General features: G+C 43.4%; 1 protein-coding gene across 3 annotated transcripts in view; it reads left to right on the forward strand.

The window, feature by feature from the left end:
• The window catches only part of gabbr1b (gamma-aminobutyric acid (GABA) B receptor, 1b), a 665,116-nt gene that overhangs the window by 287,014 nt on the left and 350,166 nt on the right, over window positions 1-27,936 (forward strand). For all 3 annotated transcript variants that reach the window (XM_061908314.1, XM_061908315.1, XM_061908316.1), the window contains one exon: window positions 8,342-8,508. In XM_061908314.1, coding sequence (XP_061764298.1) covers window positions 8,342-8,508 — 167 coding nt within the window. The remainder of the gene's footprint in view (window positions 1-8,341; window positions 8,509-27,936) is intronic.

The raw sequence follows: 27,936 nt of genomic DNA on the forward strand, positions 1-27,936 counted from the left end.
GAAATGTTGACTGACTAGTCACTTGGCCCCTCCAAGCAACGTTTCCCCCAGCCAGGAAAAAGTTTTACATAGCTTAACTTTTAATTGTGACAAATTGACATTTATTTGGTAAATAAGTTCTCTTAAGCCATTAATAGTAACATAAGCTAGCCGGTGGTGTTCTTGTTAATATTTCATCCATCCATCCATTTTCTACCGCTTGTCCTTTTTTGGGTTCGCGGGGGGCGCTGGTGCCTATTTCAGCTACAATCGGGCGGAAGGCGTCGTACACCCTGGACAAGTCGCCACCTCATCGCAGGGCCAAGACAGATAGACGGACAACATTCACACTCATATTCACACACTAGGGCCAATTTAGTGTTGCCAATCAACCTATCCCCAGGTGCATGTCTTTGGAGGTGGGAGGAAGCCGGAGAGAACCCACGCAGTCACGGGGAGGACATGCAAACTCCACACAGAATGATCCCGAGCCCGGGATTGAACCCTGGACTACTCACGACCTTCGTGTTGTGAGGCAGATGCACTAACCTCTCCTCCACCGTGCTGCCTTGTTAATATATTTTGTTCGAAAATGTAACTGAGAAAATAGCCCCTTTAAAATGAAAACTGCAGTGTTTTGGGGTAATTTGTACCCTTTATTTAGTTAAAAAAATGCCAGCAAGAGTCAGCTAACAATACAGGTATTAGAGATTAATTTATTCCACCTATGAAGCCTGAAAAACATCCTAAAACCTTCAACAATGTTTTATATACATGATGTAAGCATATTTGTAATGTAGTAACGGGCACACTCATGATTGCGTAGAATATTCTTAATTTTGATTTTAAATGTTTTACTTATTTGCTTGGTACAATGATAGCGCAGAGCAACTAGCGCTACTACAACAACAACGGTGAACTTTGGGACAAACGATGATCCACAGCTCGTCCTTTTGAGCCTGAGTATATTGAGGATGAGCTACAGTACAATTTGTAAAACCTGTGTGCTTGGCAGTTCCAGCTACAGTTCAGTTCAGTTTTAGTTTATTTCGAACATGCATACGATACGATAATGCATCGCGTATTTCCAGTTGTTTCATTACAGCAAGTCCGAAAAGGAGTCGGAAGAAGCAAAGTTTATTTAATCCTAACCCTTTTCATTCTATAGCAATTTCATCCCAATTCTTTGTTCTCTTTTACAGAAAAGTGAATAAGTAAATAATAAATGAATAATATACCATAGTAAGTAAACACATATTCAAAACATGAATGATCTTTATCTCAAAAATGAAAAAAATTATAAAGGGGTTCAACATGTTCATCATAATTACTGTTGTGTGTACTTTGTGAATACTTGTAGTTTGAACAATCTCTTAAACTGAATCATATTGGTTTGATTTTTTTGGTTAATCCGTTCCATAATTTAATTCCATATACTGATATGCTAAAGGTTTTAAATGTTGTATGAGCATACAAATGTTTTAAATACAATTTTCCTTTAAGGTTATATTTCTCCTCTTTTGTTGAGAAGAATTGTTGTACATTCTTAGGTAGCAAGTTTCAGTTTGTTTATACATAATTTTAACTGTTTGCAAATTCACCAAATCGTTGAATTTCAATATTTTTGATTCAATAAACAAAGGGTTTTTTTTCCCTACTGTATTTCCAACATCATGTATTATTCTACCTGATCTCTTTTGTAACACATTTAGTGAATGAAGTGCACTTTTGTTGTTGTTTCCACATATTTCTACACAATAACTAAGATATGGTAACACTAGCGAACAGTAGAGAATATGAAGTGATTTTTGGTCCAGAACATGTTTTGCTTTATTCATTATTGACATGTTTCTTGCTACTTTATGTTGTACATTTGTTTACATAAAACTTCCTCTTCATTTTATCATCAATTATTACACCCAAAAATGTGTTTTCTTTTACCCTTTCAATATTTACTCCATCTATCCGTATTTGTGTTTGACTTTTACTTCTACTGTTAACAAATAGCATTATTTTAGTTTTTCTGAGATTCAAAGATAGGCATATTTTTTCAAACCATCTTTTTAATTTGTTAATTTCTTCTGTTATTATTGGTATTAACTTCTGTGTGTTCTCTCCTGAACAAAACACAGTTGTATCATTTGCAAATAATACTAACTTTAAGTCCTTTGCATCTTTACAAATGTTGTTTATATAGAGATTGAACAATTTTGGTCCAAGTATTGATCCATGAGGTACGCCATAAAATATTTTCAGCTCTGTAGACGTGTGTTCGCCTACAGACATTATCTTTACGTATTGTTTTCTGTTAGTTAAGTAGCTTCTAACCCAGTTCAAAATCAGCCCTCTAATGCCATATCTTTCTAATTAGTTTTTTTAAGATGCTATGATTAATTGAGTCAAATGCTTTTCTTAAATCCATAAACACTGCAGCAGCACATTTTTGCTATCTAGTGCATTTGTGATCTCTTCCATTATTTCGATTAGTGCCATAGATGTTGAGATGTTGGCTCTATCCGTATTGGTTGTCTGTGAGTGTTTTGTTTTTATTTATGAATTAATGTAATCTGTTGTTAAACAGTTTTTCAGTAATTTTAGAAAATTGTGGAAGTAAATAAATAGATCTGTAGTTAGTAAACTGGTGTTTGTCACCAGTATAGTATAGTGATACACGAAATCAGGGGTCGACAACCCCTCAATTCCGATTGACCATTCGATATTTGGAACTTTACTGGTCGATACAGAAAATATTAGAAAAATCATCACCCCAAGCGGCTTGGGGGTTGTGATGTAGGCAGTTATACTACCGTCATACAAAGCTATAAGTGAACATAACAGTATTGAGAAGCTACAGATGTATAATAATTACACTAGTTGGTCGTTGTGAGGGGAACCTGGGTTAATGTAAATAGCAGATTAGCTTCATAATCATTCATAAAACCTAGTAGATTGTCCTGATGTCGGTTTGCTGCGAGCCTGGCATCGTAGTTTATGCGCTACATTTGCATTAGTTTTGCATGACGAGTGATTTCTGAATAAAAAATAAAAACATTCTAAACACGGCTCTTGTAAATTTTGAGTGATTAGCTGTCTAATCATTCAGGAAATGTATTAATTATTTAGTTCAATAGCTGCTGGTCTGAAATTGTAGTTTAAAACTACAGCCTTACTACAAACCCTGTTTCCATATGAGTTGGGAAATTGTGTTAGATGTAAATATAAACGGAATACAATGATTTGCAAATCCTATTCAACCCATTTACAATTGAATGCACTACAAAGACAAGATATTTAATGTTCAAACTCGTTAACTAAATTTTTTTTTTGCAAATAATAATTAACTTAGAATTTCATGGCGGCAACACGTGCTAAAGTAGTTGGGAAAGGGCATGTTCACCACTGTGTTACATCAACTTTGCTTTTAACAACACTCAATAAACATTTTGTAACTGAGGAAACTAATTGTTGAAGCTATGAAAGTGGAATTCTTTCCCATTCTTGTTTTATGTAGAGCTTCAGTCGTTCAACAGTCCGGGGTCTCCGCTGTCGTATTTCACGCTTCATAATGCGCCACACATTTTCGATGGGAGGCAGGTCTGGACTGCAGGTGGGCCAGGAAAGTACCCGCACTCTTTTTTTACCAAAGCCATGCTGTTGTAACACGTGCTGAATGTGGCTTGGCATTGTCTTGCTGAAATAAGCAGGGGCGTCCATGAAAAAGACGGCGCTTATATGGCAGCACATGTTGTTCCAAAACCTGTATGTACTTTTCAGCATTAATGGTGCCTTCACAGATGTGTAAGTTACTCATGCCCTGGGCACTAATGCACCCCCATACCATCACAGATGCTGGCTTTTGAACTTTGCGTCGATAACAGTCTGGATGGTTCGCTTTCCCTTTGGTCCGGATGACACGATGTCGAATATTTTCAAAAACAATTTTGAATGTGGACTCGTCAGACCACAGAATACTTTTCCACTTTGCATCAGTCCATCTTAGATGATCTCGGGCCCACAGAAACCGGCGGCGTTTCTGGATGTTGTTGATAAATGGCTTTCGCTTTGCATAGTAGAGCTTTAACTTGCACTTACAGATGTAGCGACAAACTGTATTTAGTGACAGTGGTTTGCTGAAGTGTTCCTGAGCCCATATGGGGATATCCTTTAGAGATTGATGTTGGTTTTTGATACAGTGCCGTCTGAGGGATCGAAGGTCACAGTCATTCAATAATGGTTTCCGGCCATGCCGCTTACGTGGAGTGATTTCTCCAGATTCTCTGAACCTTTTGATGATATTTTGGACCATAGATGTTGAAATCCCTAAATTTCTTGCAATTGCACTTTGACAAACGTTGTACTTAAACTGTTTGACTATTTGCTCACGCAGTTGTGGAGAAAGGGTTGTACCTCGCCCCATCCTTTCTTGTGGAAGACTGAGCATTTTTTGGGAAGCTGTTTTTATACCCAATCATGGCACCTACCTGTTCCCAATTAGGCCTGCACACCTGTGGGATGTTCCAAATAAGTGTTAGATGAGCATTCCTCAACTTTATCAGTATTTATTGCCACCTTTCCCAATCCTTTTGTCACGTGTTGCTGGCATTCAAATTCTAAAGTTAATGATTATTTGCAAAAATAAAAATGTTTGTCAATTTGAACATCAAATATGTTGTCTTTGTAGCATATTCAACTGAATATGGGTTGAAAATGATATGCAAATCATTGTATATTTAAATTTAACACAATTTCCCAACTCATATGGAAACAGGTTTGTAGCAAGCTTGTATGACTCAAATAACTCCAAGGTGACATGGTGAATTTACAGAAACTAAAACAATCCAAAAAGAATGCCATTGTAAGTTAAAATGATTAACAATCACTTGTAAACATGTTAACATTTTTTAAAATGCTATCAATTACCTTACTATAGCACACACAAATATGCATAAAAAATCCTACAGTCATCACATATGGGACAGTTTAGTAATAATGATTTGTTTTAGATATATTGTAGAACACAAACATTGCTTGCAAGTGATGGATGAAGAATAATTTTGTGCAGAAACGCTATACACGGTTATACTTCTGGTTCAAGGCACAAAATTAAAAGTACATTTTTAACTCGCAGCCCTCGCAGTGAGCAAACTCGTCCAAAAAGATGGCACTATCGCACAAACAATAATACACATTTTCGGTGTTCTAAAAAATGCACTCCTTTTATTACCACTGTTTTATAAGCCTTAGGTTGAAAGTGTCGGAAAAAAAGTAGAGGGTTCGAGTCTGGAAAATACGTTAAATACAATAGCTGTCTAATCAATCATATAATGTTACAAAATACATTCTAGACATTACTAATGTAAACTGTGAAAGTTCATTAGGTGTTTAATTATTCATGGAATGTAGTCAATTTGTATTGAAGTCCGTTTTCTGCTATTCTGACATTGTAGTTTATAGCCACAAACGCGTTGGCTAGTGATTTTAAAATAAAAACAACATTCAATACGTGGCAATATTTATGCGGCGTAGCACAGGTTTGACCACCTGATAAAACACAAGTTTCATTTATATGACAATCGATAATGCTTATATTACATGTATCTGCTTTCTGCTCAGTTTTCCCCTAATAACACTTGGTTCGAGGACTTTACTCTTGGTACTTTGGCTCAGTCCGAATTGTCCCTCTTCCCCGTTCCCCCTTCTTCTTAATCCCCACTCCTTAAGGTATAGCTTAAACATCTAGTGCCATGGCAAGGTGTTAAAAATATGCCCCTAGCCATTCAGGTGTCACTCAAATATTCAGCCTCAACCCCGTTGCTGGCTTGTTGAGCCGTGAAAAGATACAATAAACCAACAATTGAATACGTGGCTTATGTGGCTGCGCTTTTTACTCTTCCTACATTGATACAACAATGAGCAAAGTATACTGAAACTCTTTTTAACGAGGGATAACAAATATAAAAATCTATTAAACATAGCCAATACTTACCAGTATGTGGTGTAGCAACTGATGAACATCTGAACAAAACCATGAGCGTCATTATTATGAAAATCAATAATGAAGCGTTAAAACATACTTTCTATTTGTTTGCTTTCTGCCATCGTTGTTAGCAGGCATAGTTTATTTGTGAAGTTTCTCCTTCCCTGAATATTCTAGGGAGGTCCCCGAGCTCACTTCACTTCGAACAGGGGAGTCAAACATTAACCGGCACGTGAACAGGTTTTATCCGCCTGCGGCATGAGTTTGCTGAGTATAAAAATGAGCCGGCGTTTTTGAATGTCATAAACTGCTGTTTCTAAATGTGTCCACTGGATGTCGCAATAACAAGTATTTTAATCTGCTCCTCCAAATTGAGAGAAGCCAGATGAGGTGGTTCGGGCATCTGCTCAGGATGCCTCCCGAACGCCGTGCTAGGAAAGTGTCCGACCGGCAGGAGGCCATGGGCAAAACCCAGGACATGTTGGGAAGACTATGTCTCTGGGCAAGCCTGGGAACGCCTCGGGATCCCCTGGGAAGAGCTGGACAAAGTGGCTGGGGTGAGGGAAGTCTGGGCTTCTCTGCTTAGGCTGCTGCCCCCGCGACTCGACCTCGGATAAGCGGAAGAAAATGGATGCATGGATGGATGTATCTTTGTAGATTATGCTACATTTGTAAACAAAACAAAAACACAGGATGTTAGTACACCAGTCGAAGAAAATGAGTAATCTACACAAATAACATCTTGTAATTTGATTTTTATTATTTTTTTTTTATCCTGATAGATTGGAAATTAACACCGATGAGTTGACTGATGGGCATTGTCACATATTTTTTTCATAAAGTATAAATGACGACAAGTAAAGATAGAATACTATTAACCCCAACAACATTATGAGTTGTACATTCTCAGAATGTGCTTGTTGTATTTGTAAACAAAGAAAACAATGTGAATTTCTCTTTATTTTTAAGTGATCGTGCCACGATTTTACTAGTCCAGCCTACTTTGGGAATAGATTTTTCTCCATGTGGCCCCCGATCTAAAATGAGTTTGACACCCCTGGCTTAGAGGGCTCTGCGGCTCTCACACTTGGCCCTTCTCCATGACCTGACGGAGAATTGGGACACCACTTGATTGAAGTGAACGCACAAAACAAAGAGGGAAGGGCTAAAACATGGAGTTTGGGGGAGTATTCGGATTAAGCCTTAGCCCTTACCTCAACCCTAAAGGAGAATTATGGCATCACTTGCTCGACGTGAACGTGCAAAACCAAGGGCGAAGTTTTAAAACACAATCTAAGGGGCAGAATTAGGTCTGTTACAATATCTTTGTGGGATGTGTTGCTCCAAAGGCAACAGGTCAGTGCTTGGCACTCGGTGTAACTACGGCCTCTAGTGGTGGTCGGATTTAGCCTGGAATAAATTAACTCCGCTCTGATGACCGCTGGATGATGATTTGATTAATGAGGTGCAATTGTTAGAATTGTGAAAGTAGTATGCTCGGCGATGAAGGTAGAAAGAGGGGCTGGGGGGGTAGCAGGAGAGCAAATGGGGTGGAGGTGATGTTGTGGAAGATAAATGACGGCTATGTTATGGGAGTGCAAATTCAAAGTGGTTTGTGAAACATAGAAAACAGCCTCCTCCTCCTACCGTTCTCCCGCCTCCTCCTCTTCCTCCCCTCACCCTCACCCACACGCGGCCGCCGTGCTGCTGCAGTCAGCCTCAGTCTGCCGTCAGCAGTAAACCTTCTCTCCTCTTCCTCCGTCTGTGAGTCCGCATTTGGAATACCTTTTTTATCTTGACACCTTTTTCTTGCCAGCTGGTTTCTCCTGTTTCGCTCCACTGTATGAAATCAAACAGACGTCGCTCGTGTTCTGCAATGCTCCAGAACCAGTGTGCCCATTTGGAGCCAGGAATGTAGTCTGGTTGACGAACGGATACCGAGTGGCTCCGATTGGAATCAAACCCTCGCAGACTTCTTTTGCTGTAATGGATTTTTGATTCATTTTTGTTGGCGTTCCTAGAAACGGTCTGAGCTTGAGAGTGTCAGCACCTTGGACAATGTTCAAAGACAAGTTCAAAGTGCAGCTTAAAGAAACATCTGGAAGTTCTGTTACCTGGGACTGACACTGGTTGATTCCCCATCCGACAAAGTCATTACCTAGTAGTAAAATGTCTCCTTGAGTGTTGATGGATTAATTTCCTTACGCATAAGCCTCAGAAAGTTCTGTTGGAACAAACTAGACTTCATCAAATAATTTTGAGCCTAAACTGCAGGACCTCCAGCCGTTATGGCGCCGCTGAACCGAATCAGCCCTCAGAGCGTTTCCACTCTCGGTTTGTCCCTGACTCTGACACTCGCTGTGTTCCTGTCCTGCTCTTGTCCAGCTCTAGGCAAGAAGAAGCTCTACATTGGCGCTCTCTTTCCCATGAGTGGAGGCTGGCCTGGAGGACAAGCCTGCCTCCCTGCCGCTAAGATGGCCCTGGCTGTGGTGAATAAAAGGACCGATATACTGCCAGACTATGAACTGGAGCTCATTCATTATGACAGTATGGTGAGATTTTTTTAAATTATTATATCAATGTATAAACTGCATTTTTTTGGATAAAATACTGCATCCACTGTTTATCATACTGCATGCACTGTATATTGAACTAAAAACTAAAAACCATTTATTTTAAAAACCAATACAATATATCAGGCTTCATCCCGGGAACCGGGTTTTGGTAAAAATAAAATGTTAAAAATGTGTCATTCAGTATTATTATTTTTAGCATTATTCAAGTTTTAAATCTCTAGATCATCATTAGGTCTATCTGTCAATATGATGTTTTTAAAGATTTAAGTTGTATGCTCTTTTTGTCAAAGAAAACCATGTTTTTTTATTGAAAAAACACAAAATATGCAATATTTTCACCCAATAAAATTTTTAAGTAGAGTGTTTGAGATTATATAATAATTGGAGCCGGAAAAAGGTCAACAACTCATAACACCATTGGTTTTGATTCACTATTATTTTTTGTGCAATGACACTTAAAAACAAAACAAACTGATCCAAAAGGGTCCTACTCATTATATTGGTAAAAAATTGATTATCAATTTTTTTTTACCATTTACTTTTAACACAATGGTCTCGAGATCAACTTCAGATCCATCCGTCAATTATAAGTTGTTTTTTTGTTTATGTTTTTTTGTTTGTTTGTTTTAGGCCATTCTTTAAAAAAAAACAGTTCTGTTTTTTATATGGCAAACACAAAATATCCAACATTTGCCCCAAAGAATATCTCAAAGTGGAATTTTTAATGTGACGATCTCTGCACGACAATGTTTTAATTTTCTCTATTTATTAATAAAATGTAATATTGAGACTGCTAAACATTCTGTAATTGAGGACTATCAATAAGAACAGGTTAAAAAAAACACACACACTTTTTTTCAATTTACCATGTATAAATATCAAAGATTACATTACAGAACAAAGCATGATAATAATGTAAGATAAGCTTTCATTTTGTTATTATAGTTCAGGGGTCGGGAACCTTTTTGGCTGAGAGAGCCATTTAAGCCAAATATTTTAAAATGTATTTCCGTGAGAGCCATATCATATTTTTTAACACTGAATACAACTAAATGTCTGCTTTTTGAAGTAAGACCAACATTTATAGAGTATAATATGTCACAAACTCGCATGGCAGCAGTAATAGCGAACCCTAGATGCAGGAACCAGGAGAGTGAGGCGCAGGTAAGATACTTTTAATATCACCAACCGAGGAGAATGAAGCAGTCTTGCATGTACAGTTCTAAACAATAGTCAATCTTTGAGCCCTGAGGAACGCGCAAAATAAGCATAAATAGAAACATGCTGATTGGCAGCAGTTGAGGGGAAAAAAACACAGCGCTCAGCGGGACAAACAGGAAATGGAAACAAAATAAAAGCACTGATGGGAAGTAAATATGAAACAAAGAAGCAAAAACAGAAATGAAGTGACAGATCTTCACATAGTGAGTCTCTTACTCTTTTTAATAACATTTTTATTCGGAAGCTCACCAATGATGAATAAAATCCTTACCATTAATGCGACTTCTTGAACAGGTGCGGTAGAAAACAGATGGATGGATTAAAATGTATGAGAATGTTTCATATTTTGAATGTAATTTTTTACACTGCGATTACCAGCGGAATTATTCATTACTTATCGTGTTAAGCAATGTCAGCTAAGATTTATCTGAGAGCCAGATGCAGTCATCAAGAGAGCCACATCTGGCCTGAGAGCCATAGGTTCCCTACCCCTGTTATAGTTAGACCGGATTTGATACGTAGCGCTATTATTGTGAAGCCGGAAGTATGTGATTGGTATGAGAAGAGGTGTCTTGACATGTTTTTACTGAGTGAAAGTAAAAAACGACTCAAGACTTCCTGCTTACCCTTTCTTTTGTGCTGAGCTTTTATTCCATCTTACTAAACCAGTTAGTGTAAAAATTCACATTTCATGTTATCAATGCATTCGACCGTAACCCAAACAGGGAAGTAAAGCTCCACCACTCTGCAAGCGGCAATGCGCGCCAGCACGCTTTTGTACCAATGATGTTGTTTCATTGCGATCCAAGAAAGGTTTGTCTTGTCTTGTTGGGAGAACGACTTGCCATTGTTTTGGACATTTGATTTCTATAATATACTCTTTTATTCTTGCATTTCTGCTCGCTATTTTTGAGCTTGTGGCTCAATAGTAATTGAACTCTAGCTCAATTACTATTGAACTAGCGTCTATTCATCTTTTACAGGGGTCGGCAACCCGCGGCTCCGGAGCCGCATGCGGCTCTTTGCCCACTCTGATTTGGCTCAGCTGCATAATCGCCGACCCTCCCCCCGACTAATTCGGTGGTTTTCCGGATTTTGGTGCCTCTCCCGGACATCGCTCGGGGTTAACATTCTCCGATTTTCTCTCGGGCCACTACATGGCTTTACTCTTAACGTCCTCTACAACATGTCATCGCGCCGCCTTTACACCATGCTATCTGCGCAGTGCATGCCGGCCAGACGCATGCATTTCGCAGCTTCTGTCGTCATACGTACAAGATTGCAAGGCATACTTGTTTAACAGCCGTACAGGTTACACTGAAGGTTGTGATATAAACAACTTTAACAATCTTACCAATATGCGCCACACTATGAATCCACACCAAACAAGAATGACAAACACATTCATCCCACTACTGCTGTAGCGTTGGCAAACTTCACAATATGACAGCTGGGGTGTTTAGCACAGCAGCCATATTATTTGTAACAATTTTTAATCAATGAGAAAAAAATAAACAATAAAAAAAAAAAAAAAAAAAAATATATATCAATCAATCATCAATCAATGTTTATTTATATAGCCCCAAATCACAAATGTCTCAAAGGACTGCACAAATCATTACGACTACAACATCCTTAATATATATATATACATATATATATATATATATATATATATATATATATATATATATACTTTTTATCCGTCCTATCTAGCCACTCAGGCAAATTATATTGTTGATATGAATGCCCATACCTGCTGTATAGATTTACTATAGAAAATACAAATGTTGGATACTTCTCTTGTTGCCTTACGTGTATTTGACTTTATTAAATGTTAGGATGGAATTCGAGCTGTTTATCTATTTCATGAAGAAATGTTTTAATCATAGATCTAACACCCAATGTTCTTTTAAAAAAAAATATTGATTTTTGAACCAAGAATTGTTTTGAATCGAGAATCGATTCTAAATCGAATCGTTAACCCCAAGAATTGAATCAAATGGTGTGGTGCTAATAGTTTCACAACCCTAACAAATATATAGATACATATTTATCCTAACCTGCTGTCTCAATTACAGTGGGAAGCTTTGAGGAAAGATATCAAACACAGATTCAGGGCAAAAGTAGGATTACCTGAGCCACAAATGGAGTGGTTGACATCAACATCCTTTTTTATACTAAACAGTACATAGCCAGTCATTTAATGTGTCTAATACAAATATTTAATATTGGAGCAGTTTCAAAATCTCATAATGATGCAAAAAGTTATTATCATCCATAAATGAAAACTATTTATGGAGTTAAATTCAAGTGATTATTGGACTGCATGGAGAGACAGAAGCTTGGGCCAAACTTACAATCACACACACACACGCACACACACACACACACACACGCACACACGATTGTCCACTTTCCATTGAGCTGCCTTCGCATTCCTTAATATTGTAAATCTACGGTGCAGACTTTGCTTTAAAATAATTTTTTGTCGACTTGTTGTCGATTTAATGCAAAAATTAGCATTCATAAGGCATGTGACCTTCCTAGGTATCATGAGTCATTCTAGGTGGAGCAGCTGCCACAATTTAAGGCATGCAGCCAAGAGCACAAGCGTACATTACATACGGCGTATACTTTGGTGTACCGTTTGCCATATGGATGTCCCCATATAGGGGCTTCACTTCTCTCATACAGATAATATGATTTCCTTATTGTTAACAATCGTCCACAGATTGTGCAACAAATATTCTGCTGCATGGGTTTTAATTCCATTGTCCAATACATGCATTTTACGAAAGGTTACCTGGGTCTTTTTTATTGACAACAGTATATTTACACTCACAGTTGTGAGGGCAAATATTTTGTCTGTACCCTGTCCTTTTTGTGCTTTTGTGATTTAAAAACGTCATACCGATATTTGGGGAAATAATAGTTTACCATTCTGCAACATTTATTAACAGTGGTTATGTTATTGGTTATATATAGATGTAAATTACGATGTAAATTGGTTATGGTTTTGGTTATGTATAGATGTAAAATATGGTCAAAAGTTTTGTATATGAAAACAAATGTACTTTGAAACTCCTACTTTCGAAACTTCGACAGGAGCCGTACTTGCTGCAACAGTGAAACCCTCAGAGTTTTGGCTGCACGATCCTGAGCCCTGGTTCCAGCATGTGGAAGCCCAGTTTCTGCTTTGGGGGATTACAACAGATGAGACACAGTACTACCATGTTGTCGCTGCTCTGGACCCTCAAACGATGCAGAGAGTTATGGGCGTGCTGAGACAAGTATGCGTTAAAGACTTTATTGCTGCGGCTTTACCAGCTGTCCGACGCCGAGCAAGCTGACCGTCTCTTGTCTCTCAACGACCTGGGAGACAACAAGCCTAATAAGTAAATTAAGAATATGCTCGCATTGCTCGGTTCCGGGGATGCATCGTTCCTGTTTGTGCAGCTGTTTCTCCGTCAGCTATTGCCCCCGGTACGCACGCCGCTCCTCAACTCGCCGTTAGTCACCACAAAGGATTACCAAGGTTTGGCTGAGGAGGGGCAGAGAGGATTCTTCTGGCTGATCGCTACTTCAGCGTTCAAGCCCTGCTGCCAGCACCGACCAGGAATGCACTTGAGGAGCTTGATGCTGGCACTTTGGCTACAGTGTCGGACAGTCGCTGCAGGAAGGCGGAGTTATTCTTTTACCACCGCTGTTTTGGGACCAAGGCAAAGCGCTGTGTGGCGCCTTGTGCTTTCCCAGGCCAGGCAAACGCCAGGGCCGGTGCACAGTGGAAGCAGTGAGCACGGGCAGAGCGAATAAGCTGCTGTTTGTCACCGATGGCTTGTCAGGCGACTGCTGGGTGGTGGACTCGGGAGCCCAGCGGAGTATCCTGCCTGCGTTAGCCGTAGATGCGAAGGAAGATGGCCACGGGCTCCTGCTGAGTGCTGCCATTGGAACAAGCATCCGCAATCTCGGCACCGAGTCAATGACTGTTTAGTTTTGTGACCGCATCTTCACCTGGGACTTCGTTATTACCTCTGTGGCCATACATATTCTGGGAGCAGATATTTTATGCGCATGATTTATGGACATTAAATCATTTTGTTACCTGTACCTTGCCTCCGGGGTTGTCCGTCTGCATCCTGGGAGAACGGACCACGCAGTAAAATGCGACCCCACTGTGACACATTTACAGTAAAAAAGAAAACGTATACAATTATTTCCAAAATGTTAAAATGATTCTTACAAATACAGTATTTTTTGTGCACATTGGAATTATTGGGCATCACGGTGGAAGAGGGGTTAGTGCGTCTGTCTCACAATACGAAGGTCCTGAGTAGTCAGGGTTCAATCCCGGGCTCGGGATCTTTCTGTGTGGAGTTTGCATGTCCTCCCCGTGACTGCGTGGGTTCCCTCCGGGTACTCTGGCTTCCTCCCACCTCCAAAGACATGCACCTGGGGATAGGTTGATTGGCAACACTAAAATGGGCCCTAGTGTGTGAATGTGAGTGTGAATGTTGTCTGTCTATCTGTCTTGGCCCCGCGATGTGGTGGCGACTAGTCCAGGGTGTATACCGCCTTCCACCCGATTTTAGCTGATATAGCCACCAGCGCCCACCGCGACCCCAAAGGGAATAAGCGGTAGGAAATGGATGGATGGATGGATGGATGGATGGATGGATGGATGGACTTATTACTATCCTCAACAGTGACAAGTAATTATTTTGTTGCTAAAAAAAAACTGTTAAAAAAAGACCCACAAATCCCATCTTTAAAGGGTAGTTGCAGAAACACAAATACAACAGGAAGTAAAATACCCCTGTTGGAATAATTTAGCTTGTGGCAAGAAATGTTCAAAATAAACTAATACCTTAACATAGCTAACGTTGCTAGCTGAAAACATTGCATGTTGTCACAAAACAACCTCTCATAGTGAACATTAGTCTTCTCACCTGTGGGTTGAACACAGAAGGGGGCTAGAGAACCTGATACAGGGCTCCGGCAGAACCAGGCGCCGTCATTCATTGCAATCGGGACTGGATCACTGCGCATGTGCGCCCTGGCGCGCTGCACTTTAGGTGCAATGCAAAATTCGAAATGTATTACTTGGATGTTGAAATGCAAAATATGGCACAATTTGTCAGGCTATGTCTGCAATTTGTCATCGGTGCTGTTCAAACCAGCCTTGACGTTGACGTAGTTGAGTGCCATTAATAACATAAAATGTAGATTATTACTAGAACTGCTTTAAAAATATAGAATTAAAAAACAGCAGCTCCTCTCTGAGCTGCAACCTTATCGTGGTAGAGGAGTTTGCGTGTCCCAATGATCCTCTCTGAGCTGCAACCTTATCGTGGTAGAGGAGTTTGCGTGTCCCAATGATCCTAGGAGCTATGTTGTCCGGGGGCATAAAGCTCCCTGGTAGGGTCTCCCAAGGCAAACAGGTTCTAGGTGAGGGATCAAACAAAGAGCAGCTCGAAGACCTTTATGAAGATGAAAAACCATGGACCCAGATTTCCCTCGCCCGGACGCGGGTCACCGGGGCCCCCCTCTGGAGCCAGGCCCGGAGGTGGGGTACGATGGGCAGCGCCTGGTGGCCGGGCCTGTTCCCATGGGGCCCGGCCGGGCACAGCCCGAAGAGGCAACGTGGGTCCCCCCTCCAATGGGCTCACCACCCATAGCAGGGGCCATAGAGGTCGGGTGCATTGTGAGCTGGGCGACAGCCGAAGGCAGGGCACTTGGCGGTCCGATCCTCGGCTACAGAAGCTAGCTCTTGGGACGTGGAACGTCACGTTACTGGGGGGAAAGAGCCTGAGCTAGTGCGCGAAGTTGAGAAATTCCGGCTGGATATAGTCGGACTCACTTCGACGCACAGCAAGGTCTCTGGAACCACTTCTCTCGAGAGGGATTGGACTCGTTTCCACTCTGGCGTTGCTGGCAGTGAGAGGCGACGGGCTGGGGTGGCAATTCTTGTTTCCCCCCGGCTCAAAGCCTGTACGTTGGAGTTCAACCCGGTGGACGAAAAGGTAGCCTCCCTCTGCTTTCGGGTGGGGGGACGGGTCCTGACTGTTGTTTGTGCTTATGCACCAAACAGCAGTTCAGAGTACCCACCCTTTTTGGGAACGCTCGAGGGAGTACTGGAAAGTGCTCCCCCGGGTGATTCCCTTGTCCTACTGGGAGACTTCAACGCTCACGTTGGCAACGACAGTGAAACCTGGAGAGGCGTGATTGGGAAGAATGGCCGCCCGGATCTGAACCCGAGTGGTGTTTTGTTATTGGACTTTTGTGCTCGTCACAGTTTGTCGATAACAAACACCATGTTCAAATATAAGGGTGTCCATATGTGCACTTGGCACCAGGACACCCTAGGCCGCAGTTCCATGATCGACTTTGTAGTTGTGTCATCGGATTTGCGGCCTCATGTTCTAGACACTCGGGTGAAGAGAGGGGCGGAGCTTTCTACCGATCACCACCTGGTGGTGAGTTGGCTGCGATGGTGGGGGAGGATGCCGGACAGACCTGGGAAGCCCAAACGCATTGTGAGTGTCTGCTGGGAACGTCTGGCAGAGTCTCCTGTCAGACAAAGTTTCAATTCCCACCTCCGGAAGAACTTTGAACATGTCACGAGGGAGGTGCTGGACATTGAGTCCGAGTGGACCATGTTCCGCACCTCTATTGTCGAGGCGGCAGATCGGAGCTGTGGCCGCAAGGTAGTTGGTGCCTGTCGGGGCGGCAATCCTAAAACCCCTTGGTGGACACCAGCGGTGAGGGATGCCGTCAAGCTGAAGAAGGAATCCTATCGGGTCCTTTTGGCTCATAGGACTCCGGAGGCAGTGGACAGGTACCGACAGGCCAAGCGGTGTGCAGCTTCAGCGATCGCGGAGGCAAAAACTCGGACATGGGAAGAGTTCGGGGAAGCCATCGAAAACGACTTCCGGACGGCTTCGAATCGATTCTGGACCACCGTCCGCCGCCTCAGGAAGGGGAAGCAGTGCACTATCAACACCGTGTATGGTGCGGATGGTGTTCTGCTGACCTCGACTGCGGATGTTGTGGATAGGTGGAAGGAATACTTCGAAGACCTCCTCAATCCCACCAACACGTCTTCCTATGAGGAAGCAGTGCCTGGGGAATCTGTGGTGGACTCTCCTATTTCTGGGGCTGAGGTCGCTGAGGTAGTTAAAAAGCTCCTCGGTGGCAAGGCCCCAGGGGTGGACGAGATCCGCCCGGAGTTCCTTAAGGCTCTGGATGCTGTGGGGCTTGGTTGACAAGACTTTGCAGCATCGCGTGGACATCGGGGGCGGTACCTCTGGATTGGCAGACCGGGGTGGTGGTTCCTCTCTTTAAGAAGGGGGACCGGAGGGTGTGTTCCAACTATCGTGGGATCACACTCCTCAGCCTTCCCGGTAAGGTTTATTCAGGTGTACTGGAGAGGAGGCTACGTCGGATAGTCGAACCTCGGATTCAGGAGGAACAGTGTGGTTTTCGTCCTGGTCGTGGAACTGTGGACCAGCTCTATACTCTCGGCAGGGTTCTTGAGGGTGCATGGGAGTTTGCCCAACCAGTCTACATGTGCTTTGTGGACTTGGAGAAGGCATTCGACCGTGTCCCTCGGGAAGTCCTGTGGGGAGTGCTCAGAGAGTAGTGGGTATCGGACTGTCTTATTGTGGCGGTCCGTTCCCTGTACGATCAGTGCCAGAGCTTGGTTCGCATTGCCGGCAGTAAGTCGAACACATTTCCAGTGAGGGTTGGACTCCGCCAAGGCTGTCCTTTGTCACCGATTCTGTTCATAACTTTTATGGACAGAATTTCTAGGCGCAGTCAAGGCGTTGAGGGGTTCCGGTTTGGTAACCGCAGGATTAGGTCTCTGCTTTTTGCAGATGATGTGGTCCTGATGGCTTCATCTGACCGGGATCTTCAGCTCTCGCTGGATCGGTTCGCAGCCGAGTGTGAAGCGACCGGAATGAGAATCAGCACCTCCAAGTCTGAGTCCATGGTTCTCGCCCGGAAAAGGGTGGAGTGCCATCTCCGGGTTGGGGAGGAGACCCTGCTCCAAGTGGAGGAGTTCAAGTACCTAGGAATCTTGTTCACGAGTGAGGGAAGAGTGGATCGTGAGATCGACAGGCGGATCGGTGCGGCGTCTTCAGTAATGCGGACATTGTACCGATCCGTTGTGGTGAAGAAGGAGCTGAGCCGGAAGGCAAAGCTCTCAATTTACCGGTCGATCTACTTTCCCATCCTCACCTATGGTCATGAGCTTTGGGTCATGACCGAAAGGATAAGATCACGGGTACAAGCGGCCGAAATGAGTTTCCTCCGCCGTGTGGCGGGGCTCTCCCTTAGAGATAGGGTGAGAAGCTCTGCCATCCGGGAGGGACTCAAAGTAAAGCCGCTGCTCCTCCACATCGAGAGGAGCCAGATGAGGTGGTTCGGGCATCTGGTCAGGATGCCACCCGAACGCCTCCCTAGGGAGGTGTTTAGGGTACGTCCAACCGGTAGGAGGCCACGGGGAAGACCCAGGACACGTTGGGAAGACTATGTCTCCCGGCTGGCCTGGGAACGCCTCGGGATCCCCCGGGAAGAGCTAGACGAAGTGGCTGGGGAGAGGGAAGTCTGGGTTTCCCTACTTAGGCTGTTGCCCCCGCGACCCGACCTCGGATAAGCGGAAGATGATGGATGGATGGATGGAAAACAGCAGAAAAAAGATGGTAGAGAGTACAGATGCGCGGTTTGCGGTCTCATCTAAACCGCGGGTCGGGCAGGTGACATGAGGAAAAAATATATTTTCAATCGATTCGGGCGGGTAGGGGTTGAACCATTCAGGAATATATATACATAGTTCAGGGATCGGCAACCTTTACCACTCAAAGAGCCATTTTGGCCCGTGTCACAAAATATAGAAGACAATAGGAGCCGCAAACATTCTCGTGAATATCTGCTGGCGGTCACCCAGATAACAAGAATAAGGGTGTGCTATGAAGCTATTGCCTTTAACGCTTTCTACAACATGTACAAACTGCTTGCCAGTCCAGCAACATGATGTATGTAGCTTCCGCAGACACACGCACACGACTGCAAGGCATACTGGGTGATTCAGAGTACACTAATGGTTGTGATATAAACAACTTTAACACTGTTACTAATATGCGCCACATTGTGAAGCCACACCAAACAAGAATGACAAACACATTTCGGGAGAACATCCTTACAGTAACACAACATAAACGCAACACAACAAATACCCAGAATCTTACCGGGGTGTATAATATAGTCAGGAATAGTCATGGATGTAAAGGATTCTGGGTATTTGTTGTGTTGCGTTTATGTTGTGAAGATGTTCTCCAGAAATGTGTTTGTCATTCTTGTTTGGTGTGGCTTCACAGTGTGGCGCATATTAGTAAGAGTGTTAAAGTTGTTTATACCACAACCATCAGTGTACTCTGTATCACCCAGTATACCTTTCAATCGTGTACGTGTATTTGAGGAAGTCACATACAACATGTTGCTGGACTGGCAAGCAGTTTGTACGTATTGTAGAAGGCGTCAAAAGTAATGGCTTCGTAGAACGCCCTTATTCTTGTTATGTGGGTGACCACCAACAAATATTTGCGAGGATACTTGCGGCTTCCATTGTCTTCTTTACTCTGTGAAACAGGTCAAAATGGCTCTTTGAGTGGTAAAGGTTGGCGACCCATGATATATAACAACGGGCGGGTGGCGGGCGGTTGTGGTTTCGATAAAATGTTGGTTCGGGTGGATGACGACTTTAGTGATGCGATTGCGGATGATATAATTGCCTATCCGCTTATCTCTAGTAGAGAGGAAGTCTTGAGTCACTTCATTGGAGACTTTCATCAAAACATGTCAAGACAATTTCCTCTCTTACCAATCACACACTTCCGGCTTCATTTTATTAGCACTACGCGTCACATCCGATTTCAATATCAAAACAATTAAAAATCGTATTACATTATAATCATGCTTTGTCAAAGATCTTTTGTAATGTAACGTGTGATATTTCTACCTAAACAAATGTTTTCTGGCAGACTGAAATATTGTGTATATTCCTTTGTAACCTGATATTCTGCAATTACAGAATGTTTTGCAGGCTGAATATTATCCATCCATCCATCCATTTTCTACCGCTTATTCCCTTTGGGTTCGCGGGGGGCGCTGGTGCCTATCTCAGCTACAACCGGGCGGAAGGCAGTGTACACCCTAGGCAAGTCGCCACCTCATCGCAGGCTGAATATTACATTTTAATAAAAAATAAAGAAGGTTAAGACCTTATCATGTGGATATATAAATACTATTAACTTGTACAATATAGAATGCACAGAATAGCAGAAGCATGTATTTAGGTAGCAATATCAGAATTCCATGCTCACAACCTTGTGGGAAAAGTTTGGAGCGGGCCCCTTCCTCTTCCAATATGACTGTGCACCAGTGCACAAAGCAAGGTCCATAAAGGCATGGATGACAGAGTCTGGGGTGAATGAATTTGACTGACCTGAACGCTATAGAACACCTTTGGGATGAATTAGAACGGAGACTGACAGCCAGGCCTTCTCGACCAACCTCACCAATGTGCTTTTGGCAGAAAGGTCGAAAATTCCTATAAACACACTCAGCAACCTTGTGGACAGACTTCCCAGCTGTAATAGCTGCAAAAGGTGAAAGGTGGACCGACATCATATTGAACCCTACGGGTTAGGAATGGGATGGTACTTCAAGTTCATATGTGAGTCAAGGCAGGTGGCCAAAAACGTTTGGCAATATAGTGTAGATGATGTATCATCATCCATAGTTAGCAATAGATTATTTGTCATTTTTGTGGGGGCTGCTTCCAAAGAGTGTTTTGTCCTGAAACCGGACGCCAAATGTTCATTTAGCTGCTGTGCAACACATTTTTGGAGATTTTTCAAGATTAAAGAAAGGTGGGACACTGGTCGGTAGTTTTCCCTTAGGTCGGGATCAAAGTTAGCTCTATTGAGCTGATGATGAATGGCCGCTTCTTTGAATGCTAGCTGAACAGTACCAGAGGAAAGTGACAAGTTAATGATATTTAGCATTCATGGTCCTAACATTACAAACAGCTCTTTGATAAGTTTTCCAGGAAGAGAGTCTGGTAAACATGTTTGTTTTGTCCCATTTACAAGTCACAAGAGTTCCTTTAATGTTGTTTCTGCCAAAAGAGAGACATTATTTTGGAAGAAAATATCCGTTGTACATACATTCGTATCTGTGTTAATAGATCACAGTCGGAGCTGGGATGCTGGGATCTTTAATCTCCTTTCGAATTTTCTTAGTAAAGATTTCACAAAGTCATCAGCCGAGTGAATGCAGCTACAAGGAGGAGTCCCTTGTTGGGTTAGCGATGCTACTGTATTGAAGAAATATTTAGGATCATTTTTACGGGGGCGGAAGAGATCGGAGTAGTCATTAGTTTTAGCTAAGTTAAGCGCGGGTTTATGAGTTATTAACCCTTGTGTTGTCTGTCCTCAAATCCTGTATGCACCCTGTGTCCTCCGGGTCAAAATGACCCGTCTTCACTAAACCCCTAATATCCATCCATCCATCCATCATCTTCCGCTTATCCGAGGTCGGGTCGCGGGGGCAACAGCCTAAGCAGGGAAACCCAGACTTCCCTCTCCCCAGCCACTTCGTCTAGCTCTTCCCGGGGGATCCCGAGGCGTTCCCAGGCCAGCCGGGAGACATAGTCTTCCCAACGTGTCCTGGGTCTTCCCCGTGGCCTCCTACCGGTTGGACGTGCCCTAAACACCTCCCTAGGGAGGCGTTCGGGTGGCATCCTGACCAGATGCCCGAACCACCTCATCTGGCTCCTCTCGATGTGGAGGAGCAGCGGCTTTACTTTGAGTTCCTCCCGGATGGCAGAGCTTCTCACCCTATCTCTAAGGGAGAGCCCCGCCACACGGCGGAGGAAACTCATTTCGGCCGCTTGTACCCGTGATCTTATCCTTTCGGTCATGACCCAAAGCTCATGACCATAGGTGAGGATGGGAACGTAGATCGACCGGTAAATTGAGAGCTTTGCCTTCCGGCTCAGCTCCTTCTTCACCACAACGGATCGGTACAACGTCCGCATTACTGAAGACGCCGCACCGATCCGCCTGTCGATCTCACGATCCACTCTTCCCTCACTCGTGAACAAGACTCCTAGGTACTTGAACTCCTCCACTTGGGGCAGAGTCTCCTCCCCAACGCGGAGATGGCACTCCACCCTTTTCCGGGCGAGAACCATGGACTCGGACTTGGAGGTGCTGATTCTCATTCCGGTCGCTTCACACTCGGCTGCGAACCGATCCAGCGAGAGCTGAAGATCCCGGTCAGATGAAGCCATCAGGACCACATCATCTGCAAAAAGCAGAGACCTAATCCTGCGGTTACCAAACCGGAACCCCTCAACGCCTTGACTGCGCCTAGAAATTCTGTCCATAAAAGTTATGAACAGAATCGGTGACAAAGGACAGCCTTGGCGGAGTCCAACCCTCACTGGAAATGTGTTCGACTTACTGCTGGCAATGCGAACCAAGCTCTGGCACTGATCGTACAGGGAACGGACCGCCACAATAAGACAGTCTGATACCCCATACTCTCTGAGCACTCCCCACAGGACTTCCCGAGGGACACGGTCGAATGCCTTCTCCAAGTCCACAAAGCACATGTAGACTGGTTGGGCAAACTCCCATGAACCCTCAAGAACCCTGCCGAGAGTATAGAGCTGGTCCACAGTTCCACGACCAGGACGAAAACCACACTTTTCCTCCTGAATCCGAGGTTCGACTATCCGACGTAGCCTCCTCTCCAGTACACCTGAATAAACCTTACCGGGAAGGCTGAGGAGTGTGATCCCACGATAGTTGGAACACACCCTCCGGTCCCCCTTCTTAAAGAGAGGAACCACCACCCCTGTCTGCCAATCCAGAGGTACCGCCCCCGATGTCCACGCGATGCTGCAAAGTCTTGTCAACCAAGACAGCCCCACAGCATCCAGAGCCTTAAGGAACTCCGGGCGGATCTCGTCCACCCCTGGGGCCTTGCCACCGAGGAGCTTTTTAACTACCTCAGCGACCTCAGCCCCAGAAATAGGAGAGTCCACCACAGATTCCCCAGGCACTGCTTCCTCATAGGAAGACGTGTTGGTGGGATTGAGGAGGTCTTCGAAGTATTCCTTCCACCTATCCACAACATCCGCAGTCGAGGTCAGCGGAACACCATCCGCACCATACACGGTGTTGATAGTGCACTGCTTCCCCTTCCTGAGGCGGCGGACGGTGGTCCAGAATCGCTTCGAAGCCGTCCGGAAGTCGTTTTCGATGGCTTCCCCGAACTCTTCCCATGTCCGAGTTTTTGCCTCCGCGACCGCTGAAGCTGCACACCGCTTGGCCTGTCGGTACCTGTCCACTGCCTCCGGAGTCCTATGAGCCAAAAGGATCCGATAGGACTCCTTCTTCGGCTTGACGGCATCCCTCACCGCTGGTGTCCACCAAGGGGTTTTAGGATTGCCGCCCCGACAGGCACCAACTACCTTGCGGCCACAGTTCCGATCTGCCGCCTCGACAATAGAGGTGCGGAACATGGTCCACTCGGACTCAATGTCCAGCACCTCCCTCGTGACATGTTCAAAGTTCTTCCGGAGGTGGGAATTGAAACTTTGTCTGACAGGAGACTCTGCCAGACGTTCCCAGCAGACCCTCACAATGCGTTTGGGCCTGCCAGGTCTGTCCGGCATCCTCCCCCACCATCGCAGCCAACTCACCACCAGGTGGTGATCGGTAGAAAGCTCCGCCCCTCTCTTCACCCGAGTGTCCAAAACATGAGGCCGCAAATCCGATGACACAACTACAAAGTCGATCATGGAACTGCGGCCTAGGGTGTCCTGGTGCCAAGTGCACATATGGACACCCTTATGTTTGAACATGGTGTTTGTTATCGACAAACTGTGACGAGCACAAAAGTCCAATAACAAAACACCACTCGGGTTCAGATCCGGGCGGCCATTCTTCCCAACCACGCCTCTCCAGGTTTCACTGTCGTTGCCAACGTGAGCGTTGAAGTCTCCCAGTAGGACAAGGGAATCACCCGGGGGAGCACTTTCCAGTACTCCCTCGAGTGTTCCCAAAAAGGGTGGGTACTCTGAACTGCTGTTTGGTGCATAAGCACAAACAACAGTCAGGACCCGTCCCCCCACCCGAAGGCGGAGGGAGGCTACCCTTTCGTCCACCGGGTTGAACTCCAACGTACAGGCTTTGAGCCGGGGGGAAACAAGAATTGCCACCCCAGCCCGTCGCCTCTCACTGCCGGCAATGCCAGAGTGGAAGAGGGTCCAATCCCTCTCGAGAGAAGTGGTTCCAGAGCCCTTGCTGTGCGTCGAAGTGAGTCCGACTATATCCAGCAGGAATTTCTCGACTTCGCGCACTAGCTCAGGCTCTTTCCCCCCCAGTGACGTGACGTTCCACGTCCCAAGAGCTAGCTTCTGTAGCCGAGGATCGGACCGCCAAGTGCCCTGCCTTCGGCTGTCGCCCAGCTCACAATGCACCCGACCTCTATGGCCCCTGCTATGGGTGGTGAGCCCATTGGAGGGGTGACCCTAATATAAGCAGCTTAATTAAATTTAAACACCAAATTACATCTTGCTTGAAGAAACAACTTGTCATTCACCATAAAATGTGTGAATAACTGAGTTTTCACTCTTCACTCTATTTCTATAGCTTAAGAAAAGAAAAGAAAAGTGCGTTTTGAATGTATTTTTATTCATCCCAATGACTCAGTTTCTTTCTTTTCTTTCTCCAGTAAACAATTGAAGACAATGTACAATACAAAAATATGAAAAATAACAAAACCCATTCAACTAATGAACTAATGAACTAACCCCAGTTGGCACATGTAGGGCAGTATGCAAGTGTGCAGCCTTTGCAGATATATTTCTTACACTTGCAACAGTTTGTGTTTTACAGTCCTTTTTTTTAGGGCAGGACTGACATCTCTTCCTCTTACTTCTAGCTGGGGAAGTTGCTATGGTACCTGGATCCTCAAGTTGATCAGAATAGCTTTCACAACTGCTGCTGATGCTTCTGTTTGGGGGACATGCTTCCTTCTTTCAATCAGTGGAATTACAAGTGCCTTTCCCGGCTGCACCAGAAACACCCTCCTCTTGTTCTGCTTACAAGACATCCAGGTTGGGTTGATCTCTCTCCAAATCACAAAGGCATTGTAGGAGGCAACATCGATGATGTTGTGGAAGATGACCAGGGCAGTCATCCTTATCTAGGTGTCTGTTCCAATCACCTTATCTAGGTTGTCCACACCTCCCTTGCAGAGGTGGGTAGAGTAGCCAGACATTGTACTCAAGTAAGAGTACTGTTACTTTAGAGAAGTATTACTCAAGTAAAAGTAAGGAGTAGTCACCCAAATATTTACTTGAGTAAAAGTAAAAAGTATGTTGTGAAAAAACTACTTAAGTACTGAGTAACTGATGAGTAACCTGTCCGTTTAATAATTACGGCAACAAATAATGCACAAAAACATAAAACTAGCAATGAGCAAATTCAGAGCCAGGAATATCTCCTAAGCAACTAAAACAATTATATATATTAAATAATAATACATTAAAATAAAATAAAAATTAAGGCAAATTGAGCCACAATAACTTAACAGCACCATAGGCTCAGTAGGCATTCATTGATTGATTGACTGATTGAAACTTGTATTAGTAGATTGCACAGTACAGTACATATTCCGTACAATTGACCACTAAGTGGTAACACCCCAATAAGTTTGTCAATGTTAATCAATTACTTAATAAATGACCAAGTCGATCTACCTCATATATACAAATACATACACACACATATCATATATACACATATCAAATATATATATATATATATATATATATATATATATATATATATATATATATATATATTTATACATATATACATTTCTATATATACATATTTACATTTCTATATACATATATATATATATATATATATATATATATATATATATATATATGTATATATATATATATATATATATATATATATATATACATTTCTATATACAGTATATAATTTATTTTTATTTATTTTGCCGTTTTTGTTGACATGTTAAAGGTGTTTTAATGAATATACATGCATGTCTAACATATAGATTCCTATCTTTCATGAAGACAAGAATATAAGTTGGTGTATTACCTGATTCTGATGACTTGCATTGATTGGAATCAGACAGTATAGTGCTAATAACGTCCACGTTTTCGAATGGAGGAGAAAAAAAGTTCCTCCTTTCTGTCTAATACCACATGAAAGTCGTTGGTTTTCGGCATCTTATTTGTCCAGCTTCCATATTCGTTTTCATACACTTTACAAGAAATACATTGGCGGCAAACTCCGTAGCTTGCTAGCTTGTTTGCGCTGGCTTTCGGAGACTCTTATTTTATTAGCGCAGGTGCGATGGAGCGGCACTTTTATTGTGAAAACAGGAACTGTGCGATCTGTCTTCAGGGATTTGGCGGGAAGTAAGGTTGAAATAAAAAGTGTCTTTTTTCTTTTACACTTTTGATTGATTGATTGAAACTTTTATTAGTAGATTGCACAGTACAGTACATATTCCGTGCAATTGACCACTTTGAATGTGTGTCTGACAAAAACAAAACAAAACTATCTGCATTAACATATCGATAAAAAAAAGTAGCGAGTAGCGAGTTGATTGTAGATAAATGGAGCGGAGTAAAAGTAGCGTTTCTTCTCTATAAATATCCATTCCATCCATTTTCTACAACTTATTCCCTTTGGGGTCGCGGGGGGCGCTGGTGCCTATCTCAGCTACAATCGGGCGGAAGGCGGGATACACCCTGGACAAGTCGCCACCTCACCGCAGGGCCAACACATATAAACAGACAACATTCACACACTAGGGCCAATTTAGTGTTGCCAATCAACCTATCCCCAGGTGCATGTCTTTGGAAGTGGGAGGAAGCCGGAGTACCCGGAGGGAACCCACACATTCACGGGGAGACTCTATAAATATACTCAAGCAAAAGTAAAAGTATGTTGCATAAAAACTACTCTTAGAAGTACAATTTATCCCAAAAGTTACTCAAGTAGATGTGACAGAGTAAATGTAGTGCTTTACCAGCCACCTCTGCTCCCATGACTGGCTTCCTGTCCTCACGATCTCTAACGTCACCATCTGTGTGCAGTGTGCTCAGAAGAACTACATTCTTGTTTTTCTTTGGGAGGTCAGAAACTAGAGTGGTAGTGGGCGTGAAGGCAAACTTTGATGAGCAAACCTCTCTCTCCTTTGACGCAAGCAGTGCAGGTTGGAGCTCAGGCTTGTTCTTTCGAACTGTACCAACCATGGTGATCTTCCTCTTCAGGAGCTGCTGTTCGAGTTCATAGGATTTAAAGACATTGTCACACGTCAGATTGTGACCTCTCAGTCCCTCTGTCACATCAAGCACAACTCGCACCCCCTGGTTCTTCTCTGGGCATCCATCGGTCGGCTCATGGGCATGAGAAACGGCATACCTTATGGGTCCTGGGGTCATCTTTATTATGTTTTGTTCTGCATGCCTGCCATGTTGGTCATATGCTGTTGAGGACCATGTTATAGGAAAGTCTCTTTCAGCTTGAGGGTTTTCTTCTTCTTCTGAAGATGATTCATCATTCTCTGGGTTGTATTCCTCCCCATCTTTTTCTTCTGATACATCCTCCACTTCCTCTTCTGAATCAGAGTTGTCTTGCTGGACATCTGAAATAATCAGCTCTAGAACCTCTTCAGTGGTATAGCGCACACTCATGGCTTCAGCACAGACAGAAATCGGGGCCCTGTGATCTGCAGCACCTTTATAATCTGTGGAAATCCACAGAAAATAAGCTCTGCTACTGATGGACTAAAACTACTAAATTAATTGTAACATTCTGTGCTGTATATATAACTATGTGACTTTGATTTCAACTCTTTGTGACTCATGGGTCCTATTGACCCAAAGACCACCTTTGTACATTTTTTTGTACAGCTTACATGGAAATGTGAATAAAAGCAACATTTAACTTTTTCTACATTTGGTGCCAAGCTAGGAGAAGTCATAAAATTTCAAGTTAAAAAAATATTGTTTCGGGGATTTTTTGGGGGGTTTTTAACACAGTGGCGGGT

This window comes from Nerophis ophidion, linkage group LG08 (genome assembly GCF_033978795.1).
Source record: "Nerophis ophidion isolate RoL-2023_Sa linkage group LG08, RoL_Noph_v1.0, whole genome shotgun sequence".
Taxonomy (NCBI): Eukaryota; Metazoa; Chordata; class Actinopteri; order Syngnathiformes; family Syngnathidae; genus Nerophis; species Nerophis ophidion.